This window comes from Aythya fuligula, chromosome 9 (assembly GCF_009819795.1).
Source record: "Aythya fuligula isolate bAytFul2 chromosome 9, bAytFul2.pri, whole genome shotgun sequence".
Lineage (NCBI taxonomy): Eukaryota > Metazoa > Chordata > Aves > Anseriformes > Anatidae > Aythya > Aythya fuligula.
Genome location: NC_045567.1, coordinates 13,668,915 through 13,682,431, shown reverse-complemented (window position 1 = coordinate 13,682,431; position 13,517 = coordinate 13,668,915). Strand labels below are relative to the sequence as shown.

General features: G+C 47.8%; 2 protein-coding genes across 2 annotated transcripts in view; both read right to left on the bottom strand.

Annotated features, from left to right (window-relative positions):
- Positions 1–1,385, bottom strand: part of APOD (apolipoprotein D) — a 21,320-nt gene extending 19,935 nt beyond the window's left edge. Inside the window, exon 1 of the mRNA XM_032193504.1 lies at positions 1,361–1,385. The gene's annotated coding sequence lies outside the window, so the exon portion shown is untranslated. The remainder of the gene's footprint in view (positions 1–1,360) is intronic.
- LOC116492497 (D-beta-hydroxybutyrate dehydrogenase, mitochondrial-like) overlaps positions 1–13,475 on the bottom strand; it is a 19,978-nt gene extending 6,503 nt beyond the window's left edge. Inside the window, exons 1-3 of the mRNA XM_032193266.1 lie at positions 13,332–13,475; positions 8,552–8,662; positions 1,361–1,502 (exon numbers count right to left, since the gene is read on the bottom strand). Coding sequence (XP_032049157.1) covers positions 1,361–1,502; positions 8,552–8,662; positions 13,332–13,475 — 397 coding nt within the window. The remainder of the gene's footprint in view (positions 1–1,360; positions 1,503–8,551; positions 8,663–13,331) is intronic.
- Positions 13,476–13,517: the final 42 nt, after the last annotated feature.

Below are 13,517 nucleotides of genomic sequence, written 5' to 3'. Positions count from 1 at the left end.
CAGCGAGGGCTGGATGGTCGCGTAGGAAGAAAAATCATGCAGAGAGAGCATGTGTGGGAACAGGGCTCGTACGTCACTCAGTTACATTTCACATGCTTGTTCCAGGAGGAAGGGTGTGCTCGCACAATTTGCAAGGGTATTAGAGCTACTGTTATTTACTAGCTCTGTATGTTTGTATGAACAAAGACATGCCCATGGCAGCCTCACCCATGCCTCAAGAGGAGCGATCACCCTCTGGCCATACAACCCACAAGTCCTGTAGCCACTGATATGAAACTTCAGCTGCTGCCCAGCTTGCAGAGAGCCTGCAGAGAAACCACAGCAGGGCAAGAAAGCCTCACAACCTCACCACATTGGAAGAGGTGAGGTGTTGCACCAGGCTCTGGCTGTAAGCTCGCATCCCACGGCCAAACCACTCACAGGAGGAGCTGTCTGAAGCCCAGTCCAGGAGCCAAGCTGTGCTGCAGCAGTGATGTGGCCATCCATCCTTCCCCAGGCACCAAGCAAGCCCACAGACCAGTGCAAGGGTAGACATCAAGCACCTTGGCACCAGCAGCATCTTGAGCTGCCTGGGCTCCCACGGGCTGCTCCTACCACAAGCACCCTGCTGCTTTTCCAGCCCCACACACATTTGCCAGAAGGAAGCAAGCCTGCTTCCTTCCAGGGACTGTTATCTTCTTCCACATGCACCTAGGGCCCCTGAGCTGGACTCACGCCTGAGGTGGCAGGTGAAATAAGGTGGTCTGTGCTGAGCCCACCCTGGATTATGTCTTCTGTTGCCACCGGAGTGTTGCATGGCAAATAAAACATGGATTGGCCTGGCTGAAAACCAGACCAGGCTTGGGGGCAGGTCAATCTTACAGACCAGCTCAGCACTCAATTACACAAGCAGGTTGTGCCAGCACAGCAGAGGGGACAGCAGTAAGCAGCCAGGGCCTGTGGCCTCCCCACTAGCAGGGTCACTACAAAAATGTTTGTGTGAGCCGGGCTCCAACAGCAGCATCAGAAGGGAATCGGGGTCTGGCCACCCTTTCACAGGCACTCAAGGAGAAAGAGGCAGGCTGTTGGGGACGTGCTGCCACACATCACTTTTTATGGGATGTGGGGTTAAAGCCTTACCCTCTAAGCCAGTCTTGGTCTCTTGCCCTGCCCCTGAAGTGCTGGCCACAGGGGAATTCTCAGCAGCCTGAGCACAGCCCTGCCTGTCAGTCACACACGTGCAGGCCTCCAGGCTTGCTAATTGGGTTTGGGCAGTGCAGAGCAGGAAAAACCTGGCCAGAGTAGGGCCTGCTCCATCAGAAGGATTCCATGAGCACACCAAAGATGCTGCTGGCCCAGAGAAACAAAGATCCCCACATACCTTCCTCTGGGTCCTTCAGGGTTGCCTTCACAAAATCCACAGCCTGAGCCACCTCCTCATCACTGCACACATTCATCTGTAGCACTTTCATGCGATCTGACTTCATGTTCTTCAGCTCCCTGGCTCCATCTCCATTCTTATCCTGCTCAACAGAGGGGAAAGACGTGCTGCTAAGAGGGACAAGTAGCAGTGATGCAGCCTGCAGACAGGCATACTGACACAGACAAAAAATACGAGCTATTGACACTGCACAGAGCAGGTAGCAGGGAGGCCTGGTGCACAAACAGGCACACGAGCCACATGAACCAGTGTGCAACCTGTGGGCTGTTCCTATTCCATCAGCGACCCGCTGCTCTGAAGGGCCACAGAGCTCTTTCTATTTGCTCCTCACACAAAGGGTTTCACATCCATAACACTGTCAAATACCGTGCCAGCCTCGAATTATCGTGGGTGACTGCTGCTTCAGTCTCTGTGCTCCGCAGGTAATGCAGCAAACATTTATACACAAATCAGAACCAGATTTTCCAGGCTTAAAAGCAAAAGGCTAATTAGTTAGGCACCTTAGTCATCTAATTCCATAATATTGGCTGGCTTCTAATGAGATATTATTGTCATATTACTTTGAAAACAAGACAGCAGGGACACCTTTGGCATGCCTAACAGCAACTGTTGATGCTACAGGCTACAGCAGAAAGTATTTACAGCTGAACCTAAGTAACAACAATATTCTGCTGTTACAATACAGCAGAGCAGGATGCACAAGGATGCAGTGCAGTGGAGATCAGCCACACAGGACAAGATTATGGACATGAGGCATGAAAGGAGGAAGCTCTGGCCAAAGAAGCAAGACTCTTCTCTAAACTACAGATAAGAATGTGATGGCTATAATTTCCTTCCTATCATTTTCTTGCCTTTCCTCTTTTCTACCAGGTCCTTCTCACCTTCTCTGTCAGGACTTCCATTTCAAAGACAGATGTGGAAACGTTTAAGAAAGGTAATGCATATAAAAACCACATGAATTTAGGATGGAATAAGGAAGATAGTTTTGAGCCCTTAGTTTCTTAACACCTCACTGCTGTTATCATTAGGGACACAGTTACTATCATTTTTTTGTTTAGCCAAACCTAAACAGGGTTCAAATTCCCAATTTTACTTGGTCACTTGCAGACAGGATTGACGCGTATGCCTTACAGCCATTCTCAGATGGTATACAACAAATAACACTGAGCAGAGCAGAGGTTAGCCATGCGGTTCCCCCAGCAGGCTTGAGATTTAATTCAACCTCCTCGCTGATTTACAGGCTCTGCCTTGTTAGGGAGGCAGAAGTTCTGAATTGGTGAGTCACCGTGCCTGGCTGCCACTCTTCCCTGCGTACTCGATACCAACTCCCCCAGCACAAGGGCAAACAAGGTGAGCAACACTCCCCCAGTCACCTGCTCAGCTGCCTCCACAGAAAGGCGGATGCAAGAACTGTGTTATCGCTTCGTTTTCCTACGCTTATCTCAGGCTGCCTATTTAATGAATACAGTATACAACACCTTGCCTCTACCTTCAGTGCAGTGAGCAATGACATGCAATGAAGGAAAAGAGCTGAAATTCCATCTTGGCCTTGAGCAAAACAGGGCAGCTCTGCTAGCACCGACATATAATTATTCCAGAGCTATAATAGCAGGTATCAGCTTCTGCCCCCATGGCTGCGTATCATTGCACAATTGACCTATTTCCAGGTATCACAAAAAGAGAATAAGGACCTGAAGCTTTCTAATGCACAACAAACAGTGACAGCTCATACCTAGCCATGAAAAGAAACTCTGGAAGTGACGGTACAAGTAGTAACAGTCATCAGAATAGCATATTCCCTTTCAAGTGGGTGAGGGTTGTGTGATGCCTCACTCAGTTCGCGGAAGATGCTCTTGGATCTCAGCTGTGAGTAATACAAAGTGACTTTTGGCTACCTAACGGTGAATAAAGTGGAGCTAATTCTGCTTGTAAAGAGAGAGGTTTACTCTATCTATGTGGGAACAAAAACTTAAATATATCCGTCGTCACAGAGCACTGAAAAGACCTTTCCATGCATATTTTTATTTTTCATAATCTTCAAAACAAAGAAGAAATACTTCCACTCTTTTTTGTGAAGAAAAACTGGCAGTCCAGTAACTTTAAAATCCAGCATAAATTGTATTATTCACATTGAAGGCAGTTTTGCCCTATCACCAACACAACCCCACCTGCGATGTTACCTTCCCAGCTACAACTTGTTGGCAAAACGCGCTGATCTTGTAAGACTGACTTCACCATGAAGTATCCCCTGGAACCACTTTTCATAGTGGACACCATCCCAGCTGCTACTTAACTGTAAAACAAATCAGTTAACTCTATATTAAGCAACATCCAGAAAGCCTGTGAACAAACAAAGCAGGCATTTATTTTGTGGAAAGAAGTGAACACCGTTTATGTTCCGTGAACTTCAGGGGCAGGAAGCACACTGCACTGCTCAGACACCCACGTGGTGCTTCCTCTTTGTTTTTCACATGGTGGATTTGAGTCTGGCATTTGTTCTTCCTCACATACTGGCTGGTTCCTCCCCCTTGCGAGCAATCCCATGCAAGCTGCCACCAAAATGAGGTAGCCACATCTTGGCCCCGCTGCACTGGCAGTTTTTTTTTTCTCTGCAACCTTGAAATGTGGTGCAAGGACCAAACAGACAGTCCTGGGTGGAAGCTCAGGACAGGGTTAACACAAAAAAAAAAAATACTGCTGGGAAGACGGCATTGAAGGCCACCCTAATAAAAGCCCCTGAGATGGTGACCGCAGCAGCATGTCCTCCTTGGGCGCTGTGTGTTTGCAGACCTGAGCTGTGCTGCGGGCACTTACTGCTCCCACCAGCAGGTCCCAAGGCAACAAAGCCTACACCAAGGAGGGCCACTACAGCCCAGGGGGATCCCAGGAGAGATCCTGGCAGCACTGGCCCCATTGCTCCTGCAAAACTTCTCCCCACCACCCCCTTGCTGTCACTTTTTTCTTTTTTCTCCCAGCTTCATTAGCGCTAAAAGCTGTCAAGCTCCAGCCCAGCCTGCTGCCCAAGCACCCTCAGGAGAGGCCCCCAGGGGGACTTGGCCATTTCCTCCTGCCCCCACAGCCCTCGACACCTCCTGCTGCCTACCTGACCCTGCGCCTAGCAGGGGCTGCTCCTGCACTCGGAGAACAGCAGCACCACAGCCCTCGCGCCCTGCTCTGACCCGCAGCATCCCGGTGCAGGACAGGCAGCTCTGCAGGCACAGAGCCCTGCTGCAACGGGCTGAGCCATGGCTTCCTTCCAGGGAACCTTGTGGGATGAAGGATTAGATCCTGGCAAGGACCTGGGCGCCTGCAGTGGGATTTCAGTGGGAAGCAAGAAGCCATAAACACAGTGCTGAAAACCCTCCCTGAGCTGCTTCGATGTGACTTTGATGCGACTGCCCCCCGATCGAGCTGTGCCCTGCCCTGCCGTGCCTCCTGCTGACTCGGTGGGTAACACTCTCCTATCACCACTGGTTCCCTCGTTGCCTTGCTGCTGCCTACCCACACGTTCCCTTTCTGCATTTCCTCATTGGAATGCCTTGTATTTGCCATTGCTGGATTTCAGCTATTTGTTTTCAGGCTGGTTCTGATCCTTTGGCGTCATTTTGCACCCTACTCCCCCAGGAGCCTGTAAGCCTCCCTGCTTGGCACCATGCACATTATTTTCCTAAGTGAACTCTCCATTCCGTAGCACTCCTGAGAAAATTTCACTGGGGCTGAAGAGCAGTCACATGCTTAGGGCATCAATCTGCTCACAAGACTATGAGGGACTGTGTCAAAACCCATATTCGAGATGCATTTATTCCTTCCCCTTTAACCACTCTGCTGCTTAGCCAGAACGAGATTAGGCTGACATGGCACAGCCTGTTCCCAGTAAACTTAGACAGTGCAAATCACGCTGTGAGCTAGGCATTTATAAAACTGACAGTTCAGTGTGCTGCAACTTCATCCCGTGCACTGAAGGTGAGCTGCCTGGTCAGTTATTCCAGAGCTCTGTCTCCCTTTGGGAGACAAGTACAGTATCTGTCCTTTTCCAGTCCTCTGGAAGTACCCTGGCCTCCAAACGTTCCTGAAAATATCACCCACGAGACAGAAACCACTTTGGCTCATCCTCTCAATGTTCTTTAGTACATTCAGTACCTTAGGAAAAACTGCTTTACCGTTAGGGTAGTCAAACACTGGAACAGGCTTCCTACAAATGTGGCTGATGCCCCATGCCTGTCAGCAATCAAGAGGCATTTGGATAATGGCCTCAGTAGCATGCTCTAACTTTTGGTTAGCCCTGAAGGAGTCAGGCAGTTGGACTAGATGGTCTTTGCAGGTCCTTTCCAACTGAACTACTCCACTCTGTGTAATCAGGCCTGGTGAACCCAAACCCATGCATTTACGTAAACATTCCCCATCCTTCCCCTTTTCCATCCTGCAGAACAAACATCCCCACCTCCTCATGAAAATTGCTGTCAGGAGGCATCTGAAAACAAATTATCTTTTCTTCTTGCAGTAAGATCAAAGAAAATAAGCAATAGACTATTTCAGTAGATCTTATTTTCAGGTTATTCTGTAACTGGTCTCTTCACATTTTTCCACCTTAATTCTAATATATTAACGAGATCTTTCCCTGTAGACTTACTTATCCTTGCTAAACAAAATCCCTTGTGCACTTGACCCTCTCCAGCAATATTTCAGCCCGCTTTCAGTATTCACTACCAATTTCAGTACTGTTCATCGTGTAACTTTATTTTTGGCTTCCTGATCATTACAACTCCTTAAGCACTCGACAAGGTACCTTCCTGTATTTAATCTAAGAGCTTTCTGCCACTAGCAGTACATCAGGGATCCTTTCATTCTCAGCATAAAAGCACCAAGTAAGTGATGATGGAATAACTATGTGTGAACTAATAGCCTGGCATCTGCTCTTTGACAACTGCCCCCATACCTGCTCTGACCCCGCAGTGAACCTACAGCAGCTCAGTCTTCTTTCCGGACAGGGGAAGTTTCCTCGCATTTGCCACGGGCAGTTACATGCACACTGACCCACCACCCCTTCCTACAGTGACTATATGCTTTTTTTTTTTTTCCCTTGGAGCAGTCAGTTCTAGATTTATAGCCTTTCATCTCAAGCACATTCTGCCATTAGGTTTTCAGTAAGCTGCTCATCAAAGCTGAAACTCCTAGGACTTTCTTTCCCATCAACCATCTAAACCACAAGGCTGTTCCATGAGGATGCTGCCTGCCCCAAGAACTGCAGAAAATATTCAGCTGTGCCACTTCAGCAACAGCTATCCAGGTAATTACGTTGCTACCAGACCATGTCCTTCAAATGCACCTAAAAGGAGATAAAACACTAACAATCCAGACAGGAAAACAAAAACAACAAACTACTCATGAGTGAAATTCTGGGGCACTGAATCCTGGTATTCCACAGATTTATTAAATACAGAACAAGAAAAATCACATTCTTCCACTCTACTCCTTCAAGATCGAGTGTGTAGACAACATCCTGAAAGTACCTGCAAAGCAGTTAGGATTGCTGATGCATTTTCCACTTCCACACAGAATTTAAGCAGGGATCACAAAAAAAAAATCGTCTGAGTAAGAAGCTGCCAGGCCAGATCAGAGAGGATGCCAAGAACTGCCAGGCCAGTCTGCGAATAGGTAATAATCTATGATCAAGGAGTAAATTTATTTTTTTGGTAATAAAACGAACAAACAAGGCTTATATTGGATGCACTTAGTTTCTTTGTGGCTTCAGATAGAGTCTGACCCTCTCTTTTGTGCACTAGTGTGCTGCTTTCTGAAATAGCCTTCTCAGAACCACTCTGTCCCCTCTCCTTTCTGTTCCTTACACCTGCTGCTGTGCAAAGTGAACGCCTGACTTGCTATCACCACAGAGACAGATACCCCAGTGGAGCCTATGACGCTATTACTGAAGGATTTACAGAGCCTCCGTATGGAAATTTCCAAACAATGGCAACTTTCCAACAGGACTTGCTTGCTCTCAAGTTACACAATATGTCAGCTGATAATAACTTTCCCTTCTGGTGTGGGGGAAGAACGTAACCTCCGCTGAGATCACACCGGCAAGGAGGACCACCTTCTTTTTTGTTGTTCTCGCCCTCCACAATCTTCAAGCATCTCTGGTAATCACTCTGAGCACGTGGGCTAGAATAGCCATCTTCAAATAGCTTCTGTTCCATTGAAAAGTAATACAAAGTAAAGCAAAAAGATACAAGATACTCTTCCATGTCATTTGTTAGCACTAAAAGCCATGATTATTACACTGCCAACTGAATTTACTTGAACTTACCTCCTTCCTTAAGCCAAGACGAAAGGAGAGGAAACTAAGTCACTTTTCCTTCCCAGGTCTTCTGTGTTTGTGCTGATGTGTTAGGTGCTTTAGAAGCAGGAAAGTCAGAGTAGAAAACAGCATTTATCTCCATGAGCAGACAATTGGTAGCCCAGAGTTGCAATAGAATTATCATATCAAAGCACAAGCTTAAGAGCAAAGAATTTTTAAAGAACATTTACCAAATCGGGTGCTCAATCCCTGCAGAATAGCAAAAGTAGCACTTGCACCAAAGGAGAAGAAAAAATATCTCAGAAACGAGACACTGGAATTAAGATGTAAATCCATTAAGACATCCATTAAGACAGCCAGCAATTGGCAATACTGGAAAGAAAACACTCTTGGTGCTGAAGAACAGCAAGGCAGGTGGCTTGGAGATGGGTTTGAGAGTGTCCCCAGAGGAAAGCAACAGAACAAAAGACAGCAATGGAGACACATGGAAAGACAACAAGCCTTGGTGCCATAGCAATCTTGGACCATCAGATTTATTGTGTGTGTTGCATTATTGCTGAGAGGCTTCCAGAAATGAACTGGAACCTTCCACCTTACTGCGCAAGCTGCTGTACAGACACGCAGCTGACAGTCTCTGCCCTGAAGAGCTCAGAATTACAGGGATGACAAGATGCAACACGCCAATGAAACAAAGGAAGATACAAAGATCCTTGCCCACCGTACCTCCCACGGGTCTTGGACTAGGGCGAATGGAAGCTGCAGATGAAGAGGCTGTTCCTTGAGAAGCATTATTCTCCAGTCACAGAAGAATTTTGATCAATGTTACTACTCACCGCTAGCAAACATCCAGCGAAAACAGTAAATCCCTTTGCATGGAGCTGTTTAGCCAAGGCATGTCCAAAACCTTTGTCACAGCCTGTTACGAGCACCGCCTTCCCTTCAACCTGTATGCAGAAAGACAATAACACAACACCGTCAGACACTGCAGTGGGGTAGGTACCAGCAGCACTGAGCTACACCACAAAGGAGCAGCTCGCAGCTCCACAGCCAGGGCCAGGCTGTGCTTAGAAGGAACCCTCAGCAACTAGGAGGTGATGTGGCTGCTATCTGTGCCCTGGGTGCAACTGAGCTCACTCGACTTGAAACATCCAAGCTATGGCTGTTCGATCCAAGTTAGCAGTAAAAATCCCTTGTAAAAGGCACCCCCTGTAAAACACCTTAGAAGGCATCCAAAGGAGCTGGGATAATCTCCCTCAGTCCAGACGGAGCTCAGATCTGGTGCATAATTCTGGCCAAGCATCACTCTACACACAGCAATATCCTAAACTGAAGCCAGGTCATAGCTCTGTGTAGCTCAGCTCCCTTTCCCTGTGCGTGGTGGCGAGCACAGACACAAGCCCCAGTGGCCACAGACCTGTTTGATGGCAATCTAAACCCAACAATTTCAGTGGAGTTTTGGCTGGGTCAACCAGCTTAGAGAAGGTAACTGTGTAGAAACATAATCAGCTCCCAGCTGTGAAATCCTAAATGTATTCAATTGCCAGCCTGTACCTATGTGTATTGCCTTGACACCCTACCTAAAACAGCAGCTCATTCTTTCAAGTATTAGTGGCCAAAACAGTAGAGAAACATTTAAAAACATGCCTATCAGCTCACAGGCTTATAGGAAAGAGCAGCATAGAAAACATCAGCATGACAGCGTGTCACCTGCTAAGTGCAGAGCAGCTCTTTTAGCTGCAGTGACTGCTGCCTGTACCCCACCTGCTCAGTGCACCACTTTCCATGCCACGCTTTACATGCAACAATATTTCCTTCTGAAACACTGCACTCTTAACAGGAACCATTTATCAAATCCCACAGTTCTTTCCTTTCCTTCCTACATTATTATTATCTTTTGACTGGCAGATGAATTGGGAGAGAAGATCTGATACTACATCTGCTTTGACATAGCAGGCCTGTGATAGTTCTGAAAACAGAATCCAAAATCCTGAATAGGATTCTGTACCAAAACATGGCACGTTCACCCTATTTCTTTGCTTGAAAGCCATCGTTCTCCCTCTTTCCTCACCATAGCTGTGAAGCAAGGACCTCGTAACATTTAGCCCACCTTGCAGCCACCCAGCTGCAATGCTCCAGACTGCTCCGAACTGAAACCCTATCTGTAAGGCAGTAACGTGATAGAGCAATAAATATCTAGAGAATGCAATAAGGAAGTGAGCTCACTTCCATCTCTGTGGCGATATCTGCAGCTAATATTCTCCATTACCGTCCTAACAACATCTAGAACATGAGCATTTGTATTTTACACTACTTATGTACAAACTGTACCGTCTTGCCCAGCCCCTGTTTCAGACAGAAACGGGGTAATTAGCAGCGCTCTGATCTCTCGTTCTGCTGACGTCTGGTAGTGAAACGGCAATAAGGAATAATTGCGGGTGATAGCGATCAGTTACTGCGCATACTCAGAATGAGCCCAAGCAGGCAGACAGCAACAGGCAAATGAGCTACACCCTGCCCCGTCCAGTATCTCACACTGAAGTTACTGTTTCAAAGGAAGCTCATAATGAAATGAACAGATCAAAAGTCTCTCCCTCATTTATCATACAAACACCCACAGCATCTCACACAAATACCAATTCCTACACTCACGCCAAAAGCACCCAGATACAGGCTAGTTCTACCGAAGCTCTAAAGGTAGCTACAGCTAAAGGACAAAAGGTAAGTGAGAATTAACTATAGTGGTCACCCTTCACTTAATTTACAGTGACACAGCTCCAAGATATGCGAGGATCAATAACAAACCAGATCACAGATCTGCCAAGGTCACTTCCCACATTAATTCAGCAACCTGACACTTGGAGAAGATTGGACTTTTTCCTCTGCCTTACCTCCCTACACCCTTTGCCTCTGAATCTTGAAGGAGAGGGACTCCCAGGAAGCAGAGGAACTGAGCAGGACATAAAGAGATGTGATCCTTTTTCCACAGGCCAGAAGAGGCAAATGGATAAGATGCACAACCCTCAGCTGTAGTCAGCTCTCAGCAGCAGGTCTGAGCGGGACAGAGCTCACTCACGTGCAGGTAATAAAGGAAGACCTATTGACAAATGGCTGGGTTGTGGTTGTGTCTGCATCTAATTTTAGCTCTCAGCAGTTGATTTGTTTTCTCTGGTATAAAAAACAACAACAACAAACACAACAAACCAAATACCAAAACGTATACAAAAATAAGGGCATGGAAAAAAACCACATCTCCTCAGCTGTCTATAAGAAGAAAAGTGAGCAACAACTTACAGTACTGAAAGTTCCGGTGATTACTTGTTATTATTCTAATTGCTGGTAATAAAACACGTGACTACTATAACATGGTATAAAACAGACCAAGGTCCCAGCAGCATTAATAAGCATGCACAGAAAACCCAAGGGATCTAACAGATCTATCTGTAGCTGCCCTTGTCTGTGACATGCCTGGTGGACAGAGAGCTTCCAGGGATGAGAACAGGGATCGAATCCATTGCCAAGGCATGCGCCCAAAGAGATCCTATCACAAAAAAAAAAAAAAAAAAACAACCCTCTGAACGCGGAAAAGCCTGACCATCCTCACCCTTTGAAAGTGCCCGAGATAAGGCCTAATAGGCCTCGCTCCTGGAGTTTGATAAGGGTCAATCTGCAGCTCGCAGCTTGACACCGTGGTGAGACAGAAAGGGGTGACTATCGTGCAGGCAGAGAACTGGCTCCTGCCTCACACAACTGTGAGTTACCCACAACACAGTGATGTTAACCAGTATTTTAAGGAATTTCAGGTGCCTCACTCAAAAGGTCCTACAGCGTTCTCAGGGAACACTACAAAGAAAACTGTACAATGTTGTTGGGGCACGGGAGACCACCTAAGAGTGTGGAATAAAACTTTGTGTTGGAGGTGCTGCTGTGGCACCTTGTTAGAGTAACATTAAGGTTAGGGTTAGGGTAATGTCTGTATCACTGCCCGTGATCTGTGGCACTTTACCAGTAAAACACGTTCCCCACAGTCCAAATAACTCCAGTGAGGCAGACTGGTTTCAGCCTGCAGCCAGCTCAGATACATACACTCCACCAGCTTTTCCTATTGGCCATACTTTTGCTTTGTTAATCAGTAAAACCTATTTTACTCAAGCAGGTGACATATCAAAATTACACACATTTATGGCAATACGGGCTAAGGAAGGCACTTTGTCTTCCCGAGGATTTGGGAACCCACCACACTTGCCCAGACTTGATCATTTTCCACTCTGTGCCACATTATTTTCTGAATCCTGTTCCCTTTGATGACCTCCCTTAAGATTTTTATTTATTTATTTATTTTTAATTTCAGGTAGGCTAACTTGAAGATAAGAACAAACAGTTACACAGTAAACTTGGCTTGTTCCTTATTTCCAGAGTTGTGAATCTGAGGCTTTCAATTTGAGGAAAACAAACTGAAAATATTCCCTAAGGAAAAGTTATTTTCCCAACCTACAAAAATCTTTGGCTGCAGAGCATTCCCCAGACACACGATTCCTTCGCTAAAGGAATCTCTGTATTATTGATGTCCTGCAATTCTGGACAGCAGGTATTGCCTGGTTACAATGCAGAAGCACACCACCACCTCTGTTCCAGCATGATCAATGTCCAGAGGGAAAAGTCATACAGGAAATTTTAAGTGCAAGAAGTTCGGCACAAGCTGTCACAGCTGAAAGGCCTTCCAAGCCAAAGGCGTACAGCCAAGTAGCGTGCCATCCATCACCTTCATGACAAGGAGACACGCAACTGCTCCTTGAACCTCTGGAGAAGGCCATAGTGCTACCCTCACTCAGATATACTCTCCTCTCCTTGTTTCTCATGACAGAAATGCAGATAGGATGGAGGTGCCAGAGGAGCAGAGCATAGAAGGCAAGAGGAGCAGAAGGCTGCAAACAAGTCAAAAGTGTTTTCTGCCCATGAACAAAATACGTCTGCTTGCAGATTCTCTCTGGTGCCTGCAGAAGCTATTTGGGGCATAAGCAAGAGCCAAGTTCACTCCAAACCAGTGAAAGCACCCCAGACATTTTTTATTTATTTTTGTAACGTATAAAAGGAAACTAGTTATGCAATTGTTCTATTCACGGGGCTTTTTTCTCCCTTCCACTCCCAAATTTAGAACGCTGGACCAAAACCCGCGCGTTGGTTGCTTTATGAACGTCGTGGCGTGAAACCGTGTTACAGTAGCGCAGAGGTCAGCACTGCAGCAACACCGACAGCGCCGCCTCACTCAAACCCCCAGGCGCCGTAACAAACCTGGGGGTTTCACCCCTCACCGACCCCATTTTAGCCCTTTATCTGCCCTTTATCCCCTCAGGCTCGGGCCCCGCCGCGGGCAGGGCGCTGTGGCGCGGGACCGCTCCCCCTGCAGCCGTGGCGGCCCCGCCGCCATTTTGTGCCGCGGGGGCTGCCTCAGCCTCCAGCCTTGCCCCTCTGCCTCCGCTCCAAGCCCCCCTCTCTCCATCCTCTCCCCCTGGGGACCCCCTACAGAGCCGGGCAGAGCTCCCCACGCCCGGCTCTCCGTGAGGCGAGGGCGCAGCGCCGACCCCTCTGGGTGCCAGCCGCCCTCCCCATACTCACGGGCAGGGCGCGGCGAGCCCGCACCGCCCGGAGCGGCGGCAGGAGGAGGAGGCGGTGAAGGAGGCGGCCCAGCCACCGCCCGCCGCCGCCCGCCAGCAGCCCGGCGGCAGCGCCCAGCGCCAGCAGCCCGGCGAAGCCCCGCATGGCCGCAGCCCGTGGCGGCCGCAGCCTATCGCCGCCGCCCGG